This window comes from Mytilus trossulus, chromosome 10 (assembly GCF_036588685.1).
Source record: "Mytilus trossulus isolate FHL-02 chromosome 10, PNRI_Mtr1.1.1.hap1, whole genome shotgun sequence".
NCBI classification, from domain to species: Eukaryota; Metazoa; Mollusca; class Bivalvia; order Mytilida; family Mytilidae; genus Mytilus; species Mytilus trossulus.
In genome coordinates, this window is record NC_086382.1 from 69,670,258 (window position 1) to 69,696,501 (window position 26,244).

The window sequence follows — 26,244 nt, forward strand, 5'->3', positions numbered from 1 at the left end:
TTACAATCTGATAGCTTAAGCAAAGTTACATAATTTAAAGAACGGAATGAAGAATAATCTGCCCAGATATTTTCATTCCGTTAAGCAGAATGTTCATTAAAGTATTTAACAAAAATACTCTGAGGACATAATTTTTTATTGACTCTTGTTTTTATCACGAATGATATAAGAAACAAAACTGACTCTAGTAACTAAGATAATGCACTTCTTTTGTCTCAACTAATTGCAATAAGCGTTTTGAATACTCTAAGTAGTAACTTTGCATTTACTAGGACATTAAGTTTAAACAGCATAACAGAGCACAATTTGAACAACGTAATCATTATGTAAATATACTACTCAATATCAGAGAATTATTCAGATTCTATATTATTTTGTCAACTCAAGAAATGATACCTTGTAACATGCAAACAGTCACGCCTACGATTCAATTAAATGAATCAATTATTGTTTGACATATTTTTTTTGCCATGAATGTAAATAGAAAATTTAATCTTCAGTTGAAGGTTTGAGATTGTTTTATTGAAGTTGACTTGATGATTTCAATAATGAGGCACCAACAATGCATTATTCAATTACAAAAGTTAAGTTACTGATTTTTATTTGTATCTAAGTCTTCATTATAAAACTATTTATCCTTTATTTATGTACAACTAATACGGTTTAATAACAATTATAATATGATAAGGGGAATACCAAAAAAAAATGATTGCAAAAAGAAGATTCCCGGATTAGAGTTTTACCGTTTAGCTCATTGTTTAAAGCAAGTTCATGATAATTGTACATTAAACCATTTACTGACATCAAATGAATATACACTGATTCTATAAGTAAAGCAGAACATGGTGCCAGTAGTCGACAGAATTGATATGGTCATATTTAACAAGTTAACTGTTTACAAAACTTTTCAAATTTTGAAATACTAAAGCTTTTCTACCTCAGGAATATATTACCTTAGCTGTAGTTGGCTAAACTTTTAGAAATTTTGGTCCGCAATGCTCTTTTGGATTCGAGCGTCACTGGTGAGTCTTTTGTAGACCAAACACGCGTTTGGTGTTAATACAACATTTAATCTTGGCATCTATGATGAGTTTATTTGTTTTTGTTTTTGTCTTTGTCTTTTCTTTGAAACAAAAAGCATCACTTAAATCCTTTAGCCTTCATCTTGGAGACTTTATTATTGACAGAATAATTATACGAAGAGAAGACCAAACGTGATTAAAATTATACTATTGAGGTAAATAAGTGTGTATGAAGATAATTGAGATTTGTAAATGAGCGTGTATGAAGATAATTGAGATGTGTAAATAAGTGTGTATGAAGATAATTGAGATGTGTAAATAAGCGTGTATGATCATGAAGATAATTGAGATGTGTAAATAAGTGTGTATGAAGATAATTGAGATGTGCAAATGAGCGTGTATTTAATATGTAAAACAATAAATATTAACTGTGGTCTTTTCAGACTCACAATAAAGTGGAGTTGATTCTAATTGATACTCCCACCTTTGGTTGAAACTATTTGTAAATAATGACAGTTGTCCATCAGAACTATTTCCCAACTCATTCAGTATTCAAGAGTTTTCAGCAACTACTCAGACTTTATAAAACGTCAGTATAGTCTAAGCTGAAAATTGATGGACCAAGTTATGTCAAAGAACGTCTCGTCTTCTTTCTAAAAATGTTCATCATAAGATACTCAGACCTTGTTGGTCAATATTTTGTATCAACTTCACAAATATTGCAAGATGGTCTTGAATAAAATTGATAATGAAAAAGGGAATGTGTCAAAGAGACAACACTCCAACCAAGAGCAGAAAACAGCCAAAGGCAACCAATGGGTTTTCAATACATGTGGCGAGAAAATCCCGCACCCGAAGGCGTGCTTTAGCTGGCACAAAACAAAAATATGTACTAGTTCAATGATATTGTGCATCATACTCTACTCCGAAATATATAAAAGAAACGAGAATTAAAAAGCATACTTACAAAGGTTCCTGACTTGGAACAGGCTAAACATTGCGGCGATATTAATCATCTTTTGTTGAGATCTCAACTCTCTGCTATATATTTCTAGCCAATGTACAAAAATAAAACACATAGCAATACGCACAGTAAAAAATCTGTTATAAAGAAGATTGTTCGATGTCTCAATAGGTAACAAAAAAAACCAACTTAACATTGGCAATGATAAATAAATTGAAGTATATATTTAGGTATTAACTTGTTTATCATCTTACTAACGTGTTATAGTATTCATTTATTTGTCTTTGTTGACTATAACTCTTACTGTAGAATATTTTTAGTAATATTCATTTGACGTTACAGACGTTATACAGTTCGTCTTTTGTTATTATAATCCGTAATAAATGTTTGTATCCTTGTCTTAGGGTTTTCCTAGTGTTCTTTGTCTTTACGCCAATTTTTTATTTTTCATACGCATATTTGTTTGTTTTATAGTGATTCAGATTATAAGACAATAGTAACTGCTCTACCAGTATTTTTCAAAATTTTACATATCATGTTTGTTTGATTTGTTCACACATCCTTGTCAAGATAATGGATTTCATTGCGACTTTCATACAAGTAAGTGGTTTATCTACCTATAATACCAGGTTTAGTCCACCATATTTATACATAAGAAAATGCCTGTACAAAGTCAGAAATATCAGAGTTGTTATCGATTCGTTTGATGTGTTAGGGCTTTTAATTTTGACATTTGCTGAGGACTTTCAGTTTTTAATTTAACTCGGGGTTCCTTGTTACGTTACTAACACTGACGCATACATTATATAAAATATTAACTAGTCCTAAAAGAGAAATCATGGCTATCGGTAATCAATCATTAAGAATCACATGGCGTTACAATAACGACGAATATTAAAGCCATTATGCGGATTCAAGTTTCACAATATTAAAAAAAAACACTCCTTGCTGCTTAGCCATATGTTTCCAGCTCATCTGACATGAATAGTTCAGTAAGGATTAAAAATATCATTTATTTATGATCCGATCGACTGCTATCATAGAATAGCTTAGAATACTCTTAACGACGAATTCTCACCGGACAGTTTAATTCAGTTTAAACTTGAATAAATCATATGAAAATGTAAAAAAGTTTCCAGTACAATATAATTTAGTAAATGTTTATAGTTTGTACGGGTGATAATTATCAATAATAATTTGATAATATTAACAGTTGTTATATTAGGATAATTTTACTCCTTGAACACAAATATTTAGTTTTATATCTAGCAGTACATGAAGTTTATTTTCTTTTAATATGAAAAGAGATACAGTATAATATTCATTCATATATATATCGTCATCGTATGATATCATGGTTTATGTGTAGATAGACACCCACGTTTATTTGTTAGTTCATGTTGACGACTTACTCGTGCGACACGTTCTCCTATCTTTGTTTTTTGTACATTTTCAAAGATGAGCTTACTACTTACAATAGGTATTAGTTTTATCCTGTGCGGCATAATACCTAACTTTTCTTCTTCATACAACGTAACCATTACGAATGTGAAAGATGCTACCAGTCATAGGCATGGAGTCTTACCTATTGAGAAACTTTTATCAAGAACCACTATTAGGATTTTTGAAATCAGTTTTGCCTTACAGAACATCATTCCTATCGGAAATATCATTGAAGATATTAATGTTTCCATATCATTTGAAAATGTCAGTCAAATTGATTTTGAAAAATCTTTCTCAAACCATGAAGGCAATCACAAGACGAATATGGTACTAGGTGATCTGACGGAACGCATTCATATATATCTAAATTCATCGGAGCAGTATGTATTGATAACTGATCTTTGTGAATTAAAATGTTCTAATAATTGTCTGACCTTGAACTTAACATGTCGATTACAATCAGAGGATATGGATACGTCAGCAATGTCAGCGATACTCAGCACCTCTTGGACAGGTACACATTTATATAATCAAACTATCTTTTGTCAATGTAGTATACTATACAATAAGCTGCCATAAATTCCAGGTATTTATACTCTTTATTTATGAAACTTAATTTAACTTTATTGCTATCATAAATAGGGTTTTAACACATATAATATTGTATAGGAATACAAAGAGATATAACGAGATACATCAATGCGACAGGAGCTCAAGGACACCAAAACTCCCCCTTTTGTAAAATAATACAAAATTATATATGTATATACATACACGTATATTATTTGTCTATATTTTTTTTATACATTATCCTAAAAAAAATAGGAAAATTTAGAGGTTTACATACTTCGCCATATTTTTTTCTTACAATATGTTTGTGAAACTAACGACAATAAGCCAGGTCATATGTCTATTAGTTCGTTTCACCATTTGTATTTTGTCTAATAAGTTAATTGTATTCCTAATCGGTCATTTTGATCTTAACGACATCTGAAATTTTTTGCCATAATACAGTTAACATTAAAGTTTTTGTCAAGAGCTTAGATTACTTTTAATTTATTTAAATTGAGCCTCTTTTCAAATATTTATTTTTCCCTCAACCCAAGCAGAACAGTAGCTTTTCAGACAATATTCAATATGTTGTAGTTTTGTAAAGGTACTAAACAGGCAATGAACAGTATACCAATGATCTGAACAGATTGAAATCGACTGAAAGGGAATTGATAAACAGTACTTAATGAACCGTAGTTGATAAGTCTGAAAATAGACTAAAAGATTGAACCCGACTTTAATTTGTCAGTCTTTTGGAAGAGCTGTTAATTTCAAGTTCGGTTCTAGCATCGAACATTCAAGCATTACCGAAGAGACATATAATGTCGAAATGTGCATTTGTTGAAGTACAATTTATACCGTCATTGTTAATACTTGTTGGTTTTCAAGGGTTTTGAGGCGACATTATCTGAACTCTTAATTGCTTAATAGTAGGCGCTGTAGGAGTTGTTATTTACTAAAATGACAATAGCTGACATTAACACTTAATTAATAAAGCATATTATAGTGGGTGGCAAGCATTGATGATATACTGTAGACATTTGTATAGGTATATAGACATGATGTTGGGTTGTAATGCCAAGGACACACGTGATAAAACTATTAAATAAATAAAAATCAATTTGTAACACAAATGACGAGTTATAAACGAAGTCAATATTATATAAACCGCATACAAGAATGTTGTCGGCTGCTGAAAGAAAAATTAAAGCACAACAACGATCCTCTTGTAGTGCAAACAAAAAAGTATAATTTGGAATTTGTTTTAAACAATTCACGTAGATCCAAAACAGATATTATTCAAATACAAATTAACGATGTTTCTTTTCAGTTAGTTCTATAGTACAATTTAGCTCTGTTAATTCAAGATTTTCAGTTCAACGTCAATAAATGACTAGAAATACATTTGTTGTAAGTTTATAATTGAAACAATTCCCTTTCTTGTCTTTCTTTCTTTTTTACTAATTAATATATTAACCGAGAACTGTCATGACACTGATTCATTGTTCCGGTTGCTCTCAGGAGGTGTCAATATAAAGTCAATCTCTTGGCTATAGCAGTAAAATGGTAAAAGTGAGAAAACTGAAGAAACAAAAAAACGAATTAGGAAGGTATATTAAGCTGTCAATATTATGGCAATACCTTTAGTAATAGTTAAAGCAGTAAAATGTTTAAAGGAGTAAACTACAAAACCACAAAATTAGAAAATAATAATAATGTACTTAAATTTAAATCTTGGGATGCACTTGTCCTCTTTATCACTGTCATATTCCGAATCATTCATTCCGGCTTCTTGCAAGTTGTTTTTTGTGTTGCCTATTAAATTGTTCTTTTAGGCGAAGACTTCTTGCAAATTGATCCAAATCTGTCTCCAATTGTAGGTTGTTAATGTTTGCTGGTAAAGGACAGAAGTTTAGACCTTTACTAGTTATAGCAGTAAAATTATAAAACCGGTAAAATTGAAAGAAACAAATGTAAAACGAAAATTTTGAAGTGATATATATCAAGTATACTGTAAGTGATATACAATTTCTGCATGCCTACAATTGAACCAAAGGGAGTGTGTAATAATTTAAAACATCAAGTACAAAAATTCGCATGCGATCATTGAACCTAAAGACAAGTTAATCGGTCATAACGGTAAACAAATTGTTTATTTCAGTGCATGTATTTACAAATTATAATGTAAAGTAGTACATGTAGCATACTTCCATAACATCGCATTTAATTTGGTACAAGTGAACCTTTAACTACAGTAAACATGCACTCCATTTAATATTGAATAAAGACGAAATATCTTTTTTGTTTATCTGACAGTGTTCACAAGCGTAAAATCTAAATTGATTGCGAATTTAAACCAGTTCAGTGATATGTTAGATTTGCACTATACATTTTGACTTTCGTTATTTCACAAGTACTTTTATTTTGTACCATAAATATTCAGCTATCATTTGTTATTTATGTCAAAAGCAGATAATTTAATAGCGCAACCGAAATAATATACATTTATACAATGTTTATATATTTGTATATATAATTCGTTTAAAAATCAGCCTAATAATGTTAGATCTATAAATTAGTGAAAGCAAATTTTTTGTTCTTTCTTGGCCGGGATTCTAACTCATGCTACTGAGATATCATGGTATCAAATCGCCCCATTTAATTTCGATTTATTAAGTTGGATATCCCAAATTTTATCCAGATAAAAGAGTATTTTAAACGTGAGTTTAAAATGTACATACCTTAATGAATTTGTAGAGCTGGAAAAGGTAATACGTTCAGAAGTGTTCAGTTCTATTAATAACGGTTCTACATAGATAAACATTAAATTAAGGAAACCGAAAATACCTGATTTTTCATAGGTAATATTATTCACCCGCCCTCAACAAGATATACATAATTCAACTTTGAATTTCTCGTTAGGAACCAAACATAGCTGATTTTTCATAGGTTATACTATTCAACCGCCCTCAACACGATATAACAGAACAAATAAAATGATAAAATATTTCTACAATCAAGTTGCTAGCGTTCTTATGAGATTGCAGGGGCATCGCATCAAGTTGGAGATATATAAAAGTCTATTGTAAATTGAAATTATTTACACAAGGTTTTCCGAACTTTAAAACGTTTGCAGCAGATCGTCTGTAGTTGTTCTACTCTAGGTTTTCTGCAAAAAGGAAAGTTTGCAGGAATTGTGAAAAAAAAGGGCAGAATTTTGAAGTAAAAATTATTTTCAAATTGATTTGGTTGAATTGGAATATGGTGTAGACTGATGTTTTTAGTTACAAGCTTGTGGTGAGTTAACAAATATATTCGTAGTCAGGAACGTGTAACTTAGTAGTCATTTTGCAGAAATATTTGTTCATTCTATGTTTTTGAGAATGATACGAGGAAAAATCACGTAACATGTGTACACAATTATTATTACATAATGTTATTAGACAACAAACAGGGCTGTGTCATCATATCGTGCAATGGTGATGACGTAAACCAAAACTGTGCTTGTCATTATTGATTTACTTCTTACATCACAAACAACAGAAAACGCTCCGCTCTATTGACCGAAATATTTTCTCTGTCTGAATATATAATGAATGAGTTTATAACTATGCACTTAGTGTGGAACATAACGTTAAATTTGCAGAAATGTCAATATAATGATAAAAAGAAATAAACATTAATATTATTATTTTGAAAAAAATAAGTTGTTCGTCAATAAACCGGCAATAAACCAGCAACAAAAACAGTGACAAAATTCCCCACTAGAGGTATAAAGAGGACTTAAAGTTTAAATTATCATGATTATCATAGCTGCTGTTACTGTTTCCATGGAGGAAAAATATTTTCATAGGGGAAGTTTGATGTACAAAAATTTCAATAGAAGAAATTAGGAGATCAATATTTTCCGTGGAGAATATTTGCTGTCTGGAATTTTGCCTCAAGTAAAAATGTTTGTAAAAAAATTACTCAAAGTAAAAGTATTCATCAAAGGAAAATTTGAAGCCGCAAATTTCCTCAAAGTAAATGTAATTTCCTGAAAGGAAATAGAATATCCTCACAGGAAATATAGGGTCCTTAAAGGAAATAGAATTTTCTAAAAGGTTATAGAATTTCCCCAAAGATAATAGAATTCCCAAAAAAAACCGGGGACAACTGTTGTCCCTGAGACTGTTTAGAGCGAGCTATTCAAAACCCACTAAAACAACTATCTGATTTATGTGAAAAACCAATACACGAATAATTAGTTTTGACTGATTGTCAGTTTTCGTAAAAACTAAGGATTTTTTTTTATCTTATTCGTATTTGGCACAACCTTTTTGGAATTTTGGTTACTCAATACTCTTCAATTTTGTACTTGTTTTGTCTTTTAACTATTTTGATATGAGCGTCACTGATGAGTCTTACAAAAGTCGATGGTTTTATCCAACGATAAAAACTGACCACAAGGAAATAAGACATTAGTGGTAAATTGCCTAATTGTGAATGCAAGAAAGTTATTATTTTAACTTAACTGTCAATTTACATGTTCATTTCGTTTTTGCAGAACCATTTTGTGACTTTGACAACCAATGCTTTCTTGAATATGAAGGACCATTTTATATAAGCGAGAATGGAAGTGAGAGAAGGTGTTACTTTTGTAAGATTTTACCCAATGAAGCAGAACATATCTCAGGTAAATAAAAAAACGTTCCATGTCAAACTGTACTTGATCATGCTGATATTGTCCAATCGGAGTGTGTTTTTTGTCTGTAGCAGTAAAAAATCTAGACCTATAGCGACAGACAGGGTCATACAAACGGAAAGACGACAACGAGACCACGACCAAGCTACAAACAATACGTTTAGAGGTCTACATTCGTGGAAGTCAAAAGCAAGATTCCGTGAATAATTCAAATTGGTCAAGCATTAGTCAAAACTGTGTTATAATAGTTATCAAAAGTACCAGGATTATAATTTGGTACGCCAGACGCGCGTTTCGTCTAATAAAACTCCTCAGTGACGCTCAAATCGAAATATTTATAAAGCCAAACAAGTTCAAAGTTTAAGAGCATTGAGGATCCGAAATTCCAAAAAATTGTGCCAAATATGGCATAATTTGTAACTTCATATGAAATATCTTAACACAAATAGTCCATCCGATTCACCGATATCGCTACGGCAGATTGACAAGTTAAACAGACAAAAATTTGAACCAGATTTCAAAATTTATCGCATTGTCAAGGCTGTTGGAAAAAATTACGAACAAAAGTTATTATAATCGTTTAAAATTCACGAAAACACAGATTCGGTTGTATATGAGGTACCCATGTTCGGCAACCGTATGATTGAAGTCATTTAAACATTGGAATACGTGATCTGCTTATGCTTATCAACTTTGTACTTTATTTGGCTTTTCTACTTTTTTGGATTCGAGCGTCACTTATGAGAATTTTGTAGACGAAACGCGTGTCCAGCGTATATACAAAATTATCTCCTGGTACTAAGTATCTATGATGCGTTTATTAACAGTCATTTACCTGCAGGACACAAACTCATAAGAAGTGTGCAAACAGAACTTAACTAACTGCAATGCGTTCGTCTAAAATTCGATGTCTTTTACCATAAACATTTTCGGTTTACTCTCTTATTTCGTACCTGTTCTAGTTTAAGCGAAAGGGAGTTTAGCTCTCACAAACATGTTAGCTCAATCACATTCTGTATATGCCTGGCCCATGATTTCAACAAATCTCAAACATTTTTCCATTTTGGAAAACGAAATCAGATAGACAAAAAAAAATTGGTCATCACAGTATATAGTGACGCAAATATTCATTTTGCATTGTATCAGTTTTATGCAAAATTACTAGGTGAGCGAAACATTTTACAAAGAAGGCAAACTATAATTCTTTATGTCTGCTTTATATAGTATATAATTAGATATATATCTATTTAATTTGTTTGCATTTTAAAACTCAACAATTAGTACACCATGTATAATCGATAAAATAAAACTAATGTTAATAAATCTGAATTACATTGCGATATACTCTTTTAGTTAAAAAAAAATTAAATCGTTATCTTTAAATTTATTTTTCAGGACGATATGCTCACACGATGAAAAATGAATCAAACAATTCGATGGCCTGGATGAAATCAAAAATCATATACGGCAGTTCTTATGGTTGTGAGTTGAAACTTTCCGAATGGCAGTTTACTAAAGCAGTACTTATTGTTACTATAACAACGATTAACAGGTTCCGTGTAATAAAGACGCTTCTTCGGAAAGAACATTACAAGCGGTATGTAAATTACGTAACCGTTTCGAAGATAACATTGATTATTTTCAGAATCTGTATATACATTGTTGGTTGTGGTCTACTCTTTGTCATGGGTTTAGTGGATTCTAGATAAACATGAACTTAAGTGTTTTATTGATACAATTTCACTATAAATTTGTTTTTAGAATCCATCAAATCTAGAAATAAAGTATACACGAAAAAAAACCCCATTAATCTCGCATATTGGTATATAAACGTTGCTTTTTGTAATAGAAAGCATGCGTTTTGATTACAGGTAAGGTACAATGCGTGATAATTCTTAAATAGAGAGGACCAATTTCAACTGCATTTATTTAAATCACACACTCAATATCTTTAGATTGTAAATTCCTGCTGTAATGTGTATATTGAACAGTTAGTATCATACACTTAAACTATTTTGTTTTTGTACATAGTCATAAAATCACAATGTTATTTGACGTCACAAATTTTCTAAACAAAAAAATTGACACTATACTCGGAAGCACATCTAACCAAAATGATTTGATTAACTTCTAAAAGGTTATAGACTTCCAACATTATTCGGTTTTTATTTTAAAATGTCTCTAAGGGAACCTCTTTCTATAATAGTAGATATTTTATATATCAGAAACGTTTCTTTACCGAGTGAAGATTCGAACCAATCTTTAGTTCAGTTTTAATTGGTGGAGGAAACCGGAGTGAGCGGAAAAGATCACTGACCTACGACAGGAAAACTGACAATCCTAGTCAATTAAGATTGCAGTTGAGCACACCTGCGGGGTTCAAACTCACAACTTAGTGTTCCATCTTGTACATGAAAGCTTGTTACTAGTTCTTCCTTGTATTCCTATAGTTGTAGAACCGAATACTCCTTTTTTCTGCAATATTGATATTGTTTTTAAGTATAATTCATCTACTAAACTAAGCAACAGAAATCAGAGCTTTCAATCCCTTTTCTATACAATAGCGCTCCAACGACATGTATTTATATTTGTTTATGTAAGGATTGCTTATCGCAACAGTATGCTTAATGTTGTAGGTTTAATCGAAAATAATTTTGAGACTTACATTTTATCTTTTGTATTTATATCAAAACATCGAATCGGTAAACTAAACAATCTTAAATATTTAGTGTTAAAGTATTACTAACAATGATGACAAAGTTTAACATTGTTTCACGTGTGAAACATACATCAAATCATTCCCGGTACTAAAAAAATAAAAGCATTTAACAAAAGACTAACTATCATTAAAAATTTATGCTATTTATGATTCACCACTGTTTATTGTATATCATGATTCTCTCTGATCACATGAAATATTAACGCATACAATTTCTGGATACATTTTATACAATTGTTAAACGCCTTTTGAACGACTGAAAATCAATAAGTATAATCCCAAGAGAGAAAAATTGAATAGATCGTCTCATTATGACGTTGCTAATCCACTTATTATGGAGTGGGAATGATTGCAAAAAACAACCCTGATTCACATCACTGTAATATCAGTATTCAACAAATATCGATATATCGTCGTCCTTAAAAATGAACTACAACATTATTCTAGAGAAGGCGGTTAGATCACATTGAATTTATAACACATTAATGTCGTAATAACATCCTTTGTCTTTATCAGTTTCAATATGGGTCGTACATTGACCTTAAATGGTTTCCTTTAATAAACTGTAGATCTGAATTCTTTACAAAAGTTGCTTCTTTTTAATCAATTAACAAATAATAAGTTGTAATATCTGGAATGAAAAAATATGAAAGAAACTTTGCTACTTAAAACCCCATTTAGCAACAACACAAAGCAAGAAAAGATATGAAAAAAACTTTGCTACTTTGACATACACATAAATAACTATTAAAAAACTATAAAAGATAAAAAAATACCACTTTTCCAAAGGACTCAGGACGGTCAATAGTTACTACTCTACAAGTGCTCTAAACGGTTATTAGTTAATGCTCAACAAGTACTCTGAACGATAAAACGTAACTGCCCAACAAGTGCTTTGAACATTTAAAAGTTTCTGAACGACAACTGCCAACAAACGATATAAAGGTTAATAGTTATGTTCAACAAGTGCTATAGACGTTTTATACTTACTGCTCAGCTCTAGGTTGTTAATAGTTACTGCTCGACAATTGCACTAGACAGTTTAATATTACTTCACAACAAGTGATCTGGAAGATTTATAGTTACTGCTCAACACATGGCATGCATGAATGTTCAACATGTGCTCAGGACGGTTTATAGAAACTGCTCAACAGGTGCCAAGTTGATAACAGGAAGTTAACCTTTGTCGCATGAACACCTGCCACATTTTTCCATTTTTTTTAAAAAGTGTTTGCTATTAAAATATGTGTTTCTTTTTTATGTTTCAGAATCATAATCAATAAAGCATTACACATTGCATAATACTGAACTAATGCAATACTTTATATACACAATTCGTCTAAAGGGCAGCCCACGGCCACTAAAGTAAGATCTGTAAATTTGCGGAAGCATTTTTTTTATTCTTCCTGGATTCGTACCGCTGTTACTGAGATATCGTGGCACCAAATCGCCTTGCACTATGCCCGACGCACTAGACCACTCGACTACCTAGGCTCTACTGTAGTTCGGATCCCGGCCAGGGAAGAACAAACATTCCCCAAATTGACAAATCTTACAAATATATTTAATGTGTTTTCAGCCTTGAATCACCACATCATTCAATAACTGATGGATAACTTCTGTAATAGACAGAGATGGGTCCGATTACTTTCAATGTAATTGATTAAATTACAATTACTTTGTCATTTGTATGATTAAATTAAATTAACGATTACAGCATTTCTACAAGTTTCTAATTAAATTAATGATTACATTGGCAAAGTAATCATGATTACATCTGATAACAATGAATTATAAAAAAAACATTTTGAATGATGTGAATGAATAAAAGTTTATAACTGTAGCATTTTTAGAAAGGATTAGGTTTGATATATAAAATGAAACATATAACTTCAAACCTCATCTATCTAATAAACCATGAAAGTTCACTACATACATACATGAACATTGTGTCACTGGTTTGACCCATTACACTTTTTCATTAATGATCTCTGAATTATTTTGAATATACTTTATTAGCTTTATAAAGAGTTTACTGTTTGTCTTCTAACCTCTTCCAGACTTTATATGTATTTCAAGGTGAAGTTTATGGAAGTTAAAATATGGATGATATAAACATGATAAAGTAAAAAAAAATCTATGAAAAATTTCTATATAATTCTTTAGTTGAATTGTAAACAAAATGCAAGTACTAAAAATCATTGCATGTTACATGTCCAGTCCAAATACATACACAAATTTTGCTTATTTTAAACAAGAAATTTTCAAACTTTTAATTTAATTGTATTAATTAGAGAAATAATTTGAATGTCTGATTAATCTTTTATCATATATATTGTCCTACAGCTATACTCAATTGGTAACTGTAATAAAAACAAACCTTAATTGGTTATCTTCCTGTCAATTTAAAGTTGACAAAAATTAAAATATTAAAAAAAGATAAAAATTCAGAGTTAAAGAGAAGTATTACTAGAGTTTAACAGTTATTATCAAATATATACATGTACATCTTTTAATTGTCAATATATGAACAATATCTTTTACTAAGGCCAAAGACATATATTTGTGTTCATATGTCTCTTCTTAGGAAAATGATGACTTTTCAAGACTGTAACAGTTTATTTTTTACTGAAGTATACAAATCAATCAACATGCTTTGTAATCACATAAGCAACACGACGGGTGCCGCATGTGGAGCAGGATCTGCTTACCCTTCCGGAGCACCTGAGATCACCCCTAGTTTTTGGTGGGGTTCGTGTTGTTTATTCTTATAATAAGTTTTCTATGTTGTGTCATGTGTACTATTGTTTTTCTGTTTGTCTTTTTCATTTGTAGCCATGGCGTTGTCCGTTTGTTTTAGATTTATGAGTTTGACTGCCCCTTTGGTATCTTTCGTCCCTCTTTTATAAAGTAAACCAAACTATCTTAACATGTTAAAACTATTTATCAAATAAGAATAACAAAAAGGATAATTTCTTGACCATAAACAGTAAAATAAAATTCATTGTAATCAGAATGTAATCAAAATGTAATCAGGATTACAGGGTATTTTGAAAAGTAATTGATTAAATTAAATTACATGTAATCATATTTTTGGCTGATTAATGATTACAGTGATTACTTAAAAATTGTAATCAATTACAGCTGATTAACGATTACAATTACAATTACCCTAAGTCTGGTAATAGAGTTGTCAATGGTTCAGATATATATATATTTTATATATATACATGTATATGGAGTATGCAATAAACATGTATCATTGTCGATATATTACGGTGTTATTATTATTTCTTACCTTAGCAGATACTGGAATCAAACACGGATTTCGATAGGACGAATACATGAACCATTTTATCTAAGTATAGGATTCCGCTCTGAGTATCTTGTCGCTGTTGACGACATTGTGTTATCAAACTGTGAAACGGGTAAGAGATGTATATGATATATAGTCTTAACAGTAACGGTATACGTTAAAACTTAAAGGTGTTTTTTTGTAATATTTATTTGATATGTTTATCCTTTCGTCAATGCTGCAAAATCATTCTTAAAAAGAAAGGATTTGGTAAATTTAATTAAGATGTGATAATATTCACTAGATTAGTGCTTAGTCATAATCTTTAGATAAGAAGATGAATTTTCGAAAAAAATTGAAAGCCTGATATCTTTGATGAACTATTTTTTTATCTTTAGATATACCCCCAAAGGTCTGCACAAAAACCGAATATCAATGTCATTCTGGGCAGTGTATAAACAACCATAGGAAATGTGACATGATCCAAGACTGTTTCCATGGAGATGACGAAGCTAAAGAATTATGCAATGGTAATTAAAACTTTAAGAATTTTGAAAGCTGTGTTTTTGCAAGAGAAATACAAGAGTCTTATGTCATAGAACTTGTCACTGTGTCCCTCAGCAGGCAATATCAACAACATTTTGGTGGACATCAAATGATATTTTAGGTACAGTGCTCTCACCCCAGGTGGATTTTACTGACCCCATTTATACCGTATTAGGTCACTAGCACACTATGTAACTAATATTAACTCCACCACATTTCATATGTGCATGTCCCAAGTCAAAGCCTGTGGTTAAGGGATTGTCGTTTGTTCATGAATGTCTTAAAATTAGATTTTGTTTACTTTCTTGTTAAATAAATTAGGTTTTTATGATTTCTCAAATGAATTGTTTCATAATTTTTAAATAAGGAACTATTATATTTGACTATATAGTATGGGGTTTTCGCATTGTTAAAGACGGTCCAGTTGCCTATCATTATTGACATTCACTTCATATGAATTTCTCATTGGTAACCGTACCCTATCTCCTTTTTTATACCCCACCTACGATATTAGAGGGGCAATATGTTTTATGGTCTATGCGTCCGTTCGTTCGTCCGTCCGTTCGTCCGTCTGTCCCGCTTCAGGTTAAAGTTTTTGGTCAAAGTAGTTTTTGATGAAGTTGAAGTCCAATCAACTTGAAACTTAGTACACATGTTCCTTTATGATATGATCTTTCTAATTTTCAAACCAAATTAAACTTTTGACACCCATTTCACGGTCCACTGAACATAGAAAATGAAAGTGCATGTTTCAGGTTAAAGTTTTTGGTCAAGATAGTTTTTGATGAAGTTGAAGTCCAATCAACTAAAAACTTAGTACACATGTTCCTTATGATATTATCGTTCTAATTTTAATGCCTAATTATAATTTTTATCCAATTTCATGGTCCATTGAACATGGAAAACTATAGTGCTCGTGTACTTTGGACACATTCTTGTTATAGACGAATTACTATTTGAGAAAGAAACTAGATGACGGGCAATGACCTAAGATGACACAGAGTCCGCAATACATCCAAATCGTAGTGAGATGATATGGGATGGCATAGAGTCCACACTATATAAAAATCGTATCATTTTTGTATCATTTTGTCATATAGCTCAATTCTTTTCTTTTTCTTTTTCTATTTTCATTTTAAAGTTTTTAACAAATCATCAAAACAAAATTAACAATCTGAAGGAAAAAACATATTCCCCAGTGTTTGATTCTGTTTGATTTGGGTTTTGAAAAGAACTTTTATATCTACTAATTCGTCTCTGTAAGTCTAGGTAAAAGTATATTGCGACACACTAAAACTGTTACCTTTATCCATTAGTATAGACAGTTTGTACTATTGCACGACTAAAATACTAATTGAAAGTTCATTTCAAAATATGTAATAATAAGAAGCTTTCCATTTCTAATTTTCCTCGGAGTTTAGTATTTTTGTGATTTAAGTTTTTCGGCTTCACATTTATCGGATTATACAAAACTGGTATACAATTCATTGTAGGCATAGCATCAGATTTTACCAGATGTGATTTTGACCATGGACTATGCGGTTGGAAAATTCAAAATCATTCACATAGCTGTAGATGGGAGAAAGTACAGATATCGAGCATTATAATTAGCAACTCAAAATTTGCGTTCCAACCGAGAGGTATATTGCTTTTTCTTGTTATGTCTCAACAAAGCAAATATTGAAATACATGGGTAGAAGCAAGATAATATCAGTTTACGGTTCATTTTTCAATAAGTTTTTATTTATTTAATTCTTTTGTAAACGAACAAATGATTTTAAATTAAGACTATATTCCATTGACTTCAAGGAATAGTTGCTTGATAAAACTTTTATAGTTCAGCAAAGTGTTTAAAATCGTTTACCATGAAATATTACTCTCACAAAAATGAAAGAAAAATAGAAGCATAAAATTAAAAATATTTCCATGGATTGAATATAACACATATGTTGATTGGATACCTGCAATAGTCTAACTTCATTTCTTTTTTTTAATGACAGGTGAAATCTTATTTATTAATGGATCAAAGTGCAACAAAAAAGGTCAAGTAGATGTAGATGTAGATATGAAAAGTCCAATTTTTCTCTCTGATGGCCATGGAACTTGCAAGGTAACTTATAATGTTATTACTTTTCTTTCATGACCACAGCAAATGGTGTAAGAATGTTAACACACGTCAAATGAAATTTAAAGTAAAATCTAGACAGCTATTTTCATTTTGCTACTTTGATTTTTAAATGCATATATGGCTTTTAAACCTTGCTAACGTGTATTATCTCCCACCATTACATTAAAAAAACCAAAATGGTATGTAAAAAAAAATATCTACAAAACAGTCAAACCAATATTTGTCTTGGGATATTTCAGCAGTTTTGGCTTTTCTATAACTTCATGATAAAAGCTGAACAATCAATTTCAGATGCACTTCTCGTATATAATGTATTTTGGTATATTGCGAGTTGATCTATGTGAAATACGCAGTAATGACACCGAAGATTGTTCGAAGAGGATAGGAGTCTTTAACATCCAGAGACAATGGTTATCCACAGATGTTTATTTACCATTAGAAAAAGCAAGGTTAGTCTCACAAAGTTTACTTGGAAAAAAAATCATAAAGAACCAAATTAATCACATTAACATTTAAAGGGGATTTTATCACAGTTAAGGTAGTGTGACGGTTGATCATGTATCAACATTTTTATAGTACTAGTAGTTAAAACCTTATAATAAAATGAACAGTAGTTATTGGGAAATTGATATGACAAATTGAACAATGTTAACGGTAGAATCCGTATCAAGTTTTAATGAATAAATTAAAATGCGAAATTATTTTTTCTACACGATTATAAAATCAATTGTTGAATATTGCAGGTACAGAATAAGAATAAGAGGAATTATATATGAGAACCATGAGGATCTGTTTATTGGTCTTGACGCAATATATTTTGAAGGGAATTGCTTCATAAATAGTTAGTTTTTATATTAAGATATGTTTTAGTTACAGAGATATATTTTTCATTTCGTTACTATTACAAGTAAAATCACAATACTCCAAGAAAAGTCCCTTATCAAACGTCAAAATCAAAAGCTCAAACTTATAAAACGAATAGATAACAACTGTCATATTCGTAAAGTTAAATTCAATAAAAGTCACTAAGCATATTATTAGGTACATGTATAGGATTACATACCGGTATTCAAATTTTAAGTTTATGTGCTGTCATTGCTGCCAGAAACGGACAATCATTAAGGTGTAATTTTGGCCAGAAACGGACAATCATTGTGCTGTCATTGAGGCCAGAAACGGACAATCATTGTGCTGTCATTGAGGCCAGAAACGGACAATCATTGACCTGTCATTGCGGCCAGAAACGGACAATCATTGTGCTGTCATTGCGGCCAGAAACGGACAATCATTGTGCTGTCATTGCAGCCAGAAACGGACAATAATTGACCTGTCATTGCGGCCAGAAACGGACAATCACTGTGCTGTCATTGCAGCCAGAAACGGACAATCATTGACCTGTCATTGCTGCCAGAAACGGACAATCATTGTGCTGTCATTGCGGCCAGAAACGGACAATCATTGTGCTGTCATTGCGGCCAGAAACGGACAATCATTGTGCTGTCATGGCGGCCAGAAACGGACAATCATTGTGCTGTCATTGCGGCCAGAAACGGACAATCATTGACCTGTCATTGCAGCCAGAAACGGACAATCATTGACCTGTCATTGAGGCCAGAAACGGACAATCATTGACCTGTCATTGCGGCCAGAAACGGACAATCATTGTGCTGTCATTGCGGCCAGAAACGGACAATCATTGTGCTGTCATTGCGGCCAGAAACGGACAATAATTGACCTGTCATTGCGGCCAGAAACGGACAATCACTGTGCTGTCATTGAGGCCAGAAACGAACAATAATTGACCTGTCATTGAGGCCAGAAACGGACAATAATTGACCTGTCATTGCGGCCAGAAACGGACAATCATTGACCTGTCATTGCGGCTAGAAACGGACAATCATTGACCTGTCATTGCGGCCAGAAACGGACAATAATTGACCTGTCATTGCGGCTAGAAACGGACAATCACTGTGCTGTCATTGCGGCCAGAAACGGACAATCATTGACCTGTCATTGCAGCCAGAATCGGACAATCATTGACCTGTCATTGAGGCCAGAAACGGACAATCATTGACCTGTCATTGCGGCCAGAAACGGACAATCATTGTGCTGTCATTGCGGCCAGAAACGGACAATCATTGTGCTGTCATTGCGGCCAGAAACGGACAATAATTGACCTGTCATTGCGGCCAGAAACGGACAATCACTGTGCTGTCATTGCGGCCAGAAACGAACAATAATTGACCTGTCATTGAGGCCAGAAACGGACAATAATTGACCTGTCATTGCGGCCAGAAACGGACAATAATTGACCTGTCATTGCGGCTAGAAACGGACAATCACTGTGCTGTCATTGCGGCCAGAAACGGACAATCATTGACCTGTCATTGAGGCCAGAAACGGACAATAATTGACCTGTCATTGCGGCCAGAAACGGACAATCATTGTGCTGTCATTGCGGCCAGAAACGGACAATAATTGACCTGTCATTGCGGCTAGAAACGGACAATCATTGACCTGTCATTGCGGCCAGAAACGGGCAATCATTGTGCTGTCATTGCGGCCAGAAACGGACAATCATTGTGCTGTCATTGCGGCCAGAAACGGACAATAATTGACCTGTCATTGCGGCTAGAAACGGACAATCACTGTGCTGTCATTGCGGCCAGAAACGAACAATAATTGACCTGTCATTGCGGCCAGAAACGGACAATCACTGTGCTGTCATTGCGGCCAGAAACGAACAATAATTGACCTGTCATTGAGGCCAGAAACGGACAATCATTGACCTGTCATTGAGGCCAGAAACGAACAATAATTTTAATGCAGTTCTAGCATACCTAACAAAACATTACAACAGCTGCAAAGATTTGCCTCCTATGTCCTACGTATCCGGTCTACTATTATAACATACTGTATCGTATATTTTGTCCAACATAGCTTGATTTTGTAATGACAATAGTTTAAAGTCAAAAGATGTAACAATCGTTACTTAAACTTATCATATATGAGAACAATTCAAACTATGTGTTATTTTTTAGCGCGAGGTATCTTGTGGTCGTCAAACCATCTTGGAAGTATGTGTAGTTACTCCACATCTATCGTCTGTTTATCAATTACTTTTGACATGGAATATTTTGCATAAGTAATGGCAACTTTTTAATGCCAAGTTTTTCTTTATTGGAATAACTATTCATAATTATGCAATTGTACTAAGAATAAGGTTGCAACTCTATTTGTTCGACTTGAGATTAGTTTTCTCAAATTATTAGCCTGGTATCGTCAACTGTTTTGTCATATCTGCTTCTTTTAATTGTGAATTTCAATGTTGCACCATGTATATTTGGCATCCTAAATCTTTATTTGATGGTCTCGCATCTAAAAGATGTTTTCTAAGGTTAAAAGACGGGTGTACGTCTGTATTCCTCTTTTCCTTTATTGAAAAGTAATACTTTTGAAATTTGATCTCTGATAATACAACTTGTCATTTGGAAGAGTTGTTTCTTTACAATTTGAGTTTTAAGTTCGATCAGACGTGCCAAAATATTCTATACGTCCCTGACTTCTAGTACATATAGCTAGCTGACTTCATTATGGGATATATTTGTAATATGAATCTTGTATTATTTTTTTCACAGAACTACCAGGAATCTCAAAAAAGCCTAGAACGGACAACTCTGTAGTTATAGTAGTTTCAATATTAGCTGGCATTTTAGGACTGTGTCTTATATTAATCATTCTGAAAGGTTTGTTATTTGATATTGTGAAACTTCGAAGAAATGGGTAATTATTTTGCATAGGAGATATGTTCTTCCTCTGCTCACATAAGAATAACATTAGAATATCACAAAAAAAGGGAATACACCAAAGGCAGTCGTAAGGTTAACTACCAATTCTTCCTAGCTAAGTTAATTATATATCAAGATTGGTTTGAATTATATTATTCATACGAATATATGATAAAAGAATATGTTACTTGTAACGTCTAGGAGCTTATATTTAATACACAATTGGTGCTAGAATAACAGTTTACTCATACATTACTCAAATAAGAAGGTCTACAGTGGTGTATAGGAAACATCCATTTGTTTAACAAAGTGACCTCATAAAGTTTCGAAAGTTGTTATTCTCAGTACACAGGCGTCCATTATAATTGAATATTAGGTCATCTCTGAATGTATTTTTACGGCATGTGATTCGTAGTCAAAGGACTATATATTTCATATTTATATTTCTTTATTGTTTCAGTAAGACAGATGAGTCGTAATGAAAACTCAACACAATGTGGACTACCACTATTTTGTGCATCATTGAGATCGGACGAATCACTTGACACAATGTCTTCATTCATTGGTGGAAACAGTGTTAATTCTCCACTTTATACATCTATAGAGGAGTATGAAAAAGTCCAAAGCGATATACACAGTATTGCCAGGCATAAGTTAACTGTTCAGAGGTCTGTTTAATAAACGTTCTGTTGATGTTGTCAGCCTTGTATGGTTTGTTATTTATACCTGTCACGTGATAATTTAACCCATGCTATAACGTTTTGCCTCGTACACTTGTTATTGTAAATTATCAAGTGTAATGGGAATTTATAATTGACTGGGTATTAATGCAAAATCACGTTTTTCATTCACTACATAAGTTTTTGGTTTAGATATATTGATTTTAAAAAGTAAATAGACAAAATATAAAATTGCAATTTTTAAAACAAACCATACAGTCATATATGTATTCTTTTTATGCTCTGTGTAGGACTGACTTCCTGTATTCTTTATTCTCTATTGTAAGTAACTCTTTGCTTGACTGTTATTATGAGCATTGCTTCTTTATTTTTTTAATGTCGTTTCATTGTCTACATAAGTCACATGTAATTTTATATGCATGCTTTTCATTTATTAATATTATTATTAAACTTGCAGTGCAAGAACTATATTTATTTTGTTTATTTGCATTTTCATTTGGTATGCCTGTATTATTGGTATTTACAAAAAACAGATGGGGGTACATTCCAATTAGAAAGTAAAGCGACGAAGAAATACAAAAAAGACGTCTTGAGGGCAACATACAAGTGTCATTAATAAGCCTGAATGAAAATTGTATGTTACACAAGAAAGTAGACTCCGCCTCCCCTAAAGTAGAAATAAACTTATAAGAAGAAAAACAATGATACCTGAAATCCATCACTCAATTGTACATCAACGTAAAATTATTCAAGAAAAAGACATACAAAAAATCACTGCAATTATGTTGCATACAGAGACGTTGAATTAATTAAATCGATCATCAAGTTATTAGCTATAATAAGATATTAGTAAAAAAACATGCTTCTGTTCCCACAATTTCTCAAGGGATGATTCAAACAATTGCAGTTCGTTTTTAAAAAAAGCAACCGTTAAAAAAACGCAAATATTTAAACTTAGAGTAAAAACCTATTTGAATAGACGGCCTTCTTGTATGTAAATTATTAATGCAATATTACCTTGATCTTTAAACAGATATAATTTAAAACCAATTAATTCATATAGTTTCACCCACGACTATTACTGTTTCGCTTAAACATCAACACATTTGGAAGTTAGTTTAAGATGAAGTGATCCACATCATATGTTGATATTGAAATGTTCTATTTCTAATGTCAGGCACAATATCTTCGTTCATTAGGGACTGGTAATTTTCCTCCATTGGAAGCGGATACCTGGGAGATAAAACATTTGAATATGACTAATTTTTATCAAGTACGAGCTTGAAGAAGAAAAACAAATTCTAAACCCCCTTCCAATAATATGATACGAAAACAGAAATTAGTATTATCAGTGATCTTACTTTGTGGAAAGGGACATAATCAAAATGCTGCAACGACTAAGACTTTTAACAATCTGTCTTTGATATTGTCGTCCGTCATGTCCAACATACTAAGAGAAGACGGTTATGACTCACACGAAATAAAATTTGAAGCCAAAAATGGCGAAACAAGAGATAAAGATTTGATGCCTTGATCAAGCGTATTTTGTATTGATTCAATAAGCTTGTTGTATAGGGAGAGGTTTGAGATCTCACAAAATATGTTTAACACCGCCGTATTTTTGGGCTTGTCCCCAGTCAGGAGCATCCGCCCTTACAAGTCTTGTATGTTTTTTAATTGTTAAAATTCGGAATTGAAACATGGAATGTGTCAAAGAGACAACAACCCGACCATAAAGCAGATTAAAACCGAATGCCACCAATGGGTCTGCAATTCATTGAGAAAATCCCGCACCCGTAGATGTCCTTCAACTGGACCCTAAACAAATATGTATACTAGTTAAGTGACAATGGACGTCATACATTGTACTAAACTCTGAATTATGCACAAGAAACCAAAATTAAAAACCATACACGACTAAAAAGGCTAGAAGCTCATGACTCGGGACAGACGCAAAAAATGCGGCGGGGTTCAACAATGATTTTTTTAGATCTCAACCCTTCCCCTTTACCTCCAGCCAATGTAGGAAAAACAAAATTACAGTAATACTCAGTCAAAGAGAAGTCCGAGTCCGATGTCAGAATAGTTTACAAAAAAAACTAAACAAAGAAAATTTAACAAAATGACAATAAAACAGAAATTAACAAAAGACTACCAGCAGTTACTTACTTGCCAGCTCCAGACCTCAAAAACTGATTGAAAGATTAAGTCTTCATCATATGAATATCAAACACAATCCCTCCTGCTATTGGTTTAGTATTATACCATCATAAAATATATGAGTAGAACATAACCTGTGTCATGCCAACAACTGGTTTTAGAATACGTGTGTTTAAATCAGATGCACTAATTGAATCAATATTAATCCAAAATAGGCAATCTGTAATGACCTGACAACAGTATCGTTACTATATTCCTTTTTAATATGTTTATTTAAAGATTTAGTTAGCTTTTGAGGTAAATACTGACATGTTGTGCTTTGTAAAAAATATTACCATATACGATTGGATGTGAAATAAATGAACGTTTAACATATTGTTCATATATATGTTTTGAAGTTATGTATGATGTTCTTTTGTACTGAACTAGTATACATTTTTATTTACAGTCCTCCGGGGATGGGATTTTCTCGTTGCATTTAAGATCAATAAGTGTCTGTCGGCTGTAGACACCTTTTTGTTCTGGTTGTTGTATTTTGATATGTTCACCATTTCCATTCTCAATTTTATATAATTTGTGCCAGTTTGAATAATATTGAATATTGAAATTGTTCAAATATGCAATGCTCCTAATCTAAAGTATGAACGAATTGGACACCTCTCTTTCTTTTCTCAAAATGATGCTGGTCCCCCCCTTATTTTCCTGTAAAAAGTTATCAAAGGTGCCAGTATTATAGTTTTGCATCAGATGCGCTCATATCAAAACATTTATAAAGCCAAACAAGTAAAAAGTTGAAGAGCATTGAGGATCCAAAATTCCAAAAAGTTGTGCAAAATATGGCTAAGGTAATCTATGCCTGGGATAAGAAAATCCTTAGTTGAAAAAAAAAAAATCAAAGTTTTGTAAACAAGAAATTTATAAAAATGACCACATTATTGATATTCATGTCAACACCGAAGTGTTGACTACTGGGCTGGTGATATTCTCGGGGACGAAACGTGCACCAGCAGTGGCATCGACCCAGTGATGTAAAAAGTTATCAAAGGTACAAGGATTATAGTTTTGCCCTCTGTTCAGGTTACAAAAATTACAGTTCGCTTAATAGAATATGTTATGATAACGTAAAATAGTGTCAAAAATTCTTAATGTTACAAAACATTCACAGTGAATTGAATCTGAGTGTGCAAATGTGGAGAATCTCCCTATTTTGAAATGAAATTTTCAAAATGTTAAGACATTGTTTAATGGACTGTACCAATTTTTAAAATGAGAACATCAAAATCTGATCAGAAATAACAAAGACATTTAAAATATAACAGACTCATTACCATAATTGACAATTTGGCCGAACTAATACCTAGCCATCCTAATCAAGGAGGATGTAAGAAATTTTAAATTGCAAGTAACTAGCGTTACTTGTTGCATCCTTCTCGCTTACGGATATCTTTGCATACATTTTGTCTTCATAATACACTATATCATTAGCATATGACTGCTTGTGCAACTTCCGTTCTTCCCAAAATAATTATTGGCAAATAGATAAGAGACAAAGAAGTGCTCCAATTTCTATCATCTCTGTAGGATGAATATGGTGTTGTGTCTGTTGTCAAAGGTTCAATAATATTGTTTTTTGTGTGAACATCGTACTTCATGAACTACGACGGTCTTGTATTACCCTAAGGAATAAATGAGCACTTAGATAATATAAAACTTTGATCATACGCTATAGATTGATTGCTTTGGGATACCATACGGCATATTCTGTTAATAGTGAACAAAAAGGTTAAAATGCTATTTACTATTAACAAACTATACCGTATGGTAAAAAAGGAAGATATGTATAGCATATGCTACTTTTTTAATATTGGAAAACATTGTGAATTATTTCTTCAATATTCAATTTCACATTAGGAACAGTCACTGTGGTATGCCAGTTTGTAAAATCAAACGTTTTGATAGAAATCATTACAGAGAAATATCGAGATATGAATTTATTCAGAAGTTCTTTTAGAGTTTTTTAAAATCCACATTGTTAATATCACAACTTGAGTACACAGTGTCACAGTATTTCTGATGTCACCCTTTAAATGCGGACATTATTTTGTATTCTAATGATTCATTCCTTTGTACTGAGAACAGATATATGTATACAAATGCGGTAGTATACTTTGACTATTTTTGACATTTTTACATATTGTGTCTGTTTATTTTGTTCACGCATCGTTGGCAATATAATGGAATTAGATGCGACTGTCATATAAGT

The 26,244-nt window shown here is 32.1% G+C and overlaps 1 protein-coding gene across 2 annotated transcripts in view; it reads left to right on the forward strand.

The window, feature by feature from the left end:
* The first annotated feature begins 3,341 nt into the window (after positions 1-3,341).
* Positions 3,342-26,244, forward strand: part of LOC134688436 (ALK tyrosine kinase receptor-like) — a 34,870-nt gene continuing 11,967 nt past the window's right edge. The window contains exons 1-11 of one of the 2 annotated variants that reach the window (XM_063549149.1): positions 3,342-3,943; positions 8,528-8,656; positions 10,061-10,262; positions 14,688-14,812; positions 15,078-15,209; positions 16,719-16,865; positions 17,226-17,335; positions 17,645-17,802; positions 18,097-18,194; positions 20,992-21,099; positions 21,602-21,809. In XM_063549149.1, the coding sequence (XP_063405219.1) occupies positions 3,445-3,943; positions 8,528-8,656; positions 10,061-10,262; positions 14,688-14,812; positions 15,078-15,209; positions 16,719-16,865; positions 17,226-17,335; positions 17,645-17,802; positions 18,097-18,194; positions 20,992-21,099; positions 21,602-21,809 (1,916 nt within the window). In that variant the 5' untranslated portion in view covers positions 3,342-3,444. The remainder of the gene's footprint in view (positions 3,944-8,527; positions 8,657-10,060; positions 10,263-14,687; positions 14,813-15,077; positions 15,210-16,718; positions 16,866-17,225; positions 17,336-17,644; positions 17,803-18,096; positions 18,195-20,991; positions 21,100-21,601; positions 21,810-26,244) is intronic. The other variant, XM_063549150.1, reaches the window with a different exon arrangement.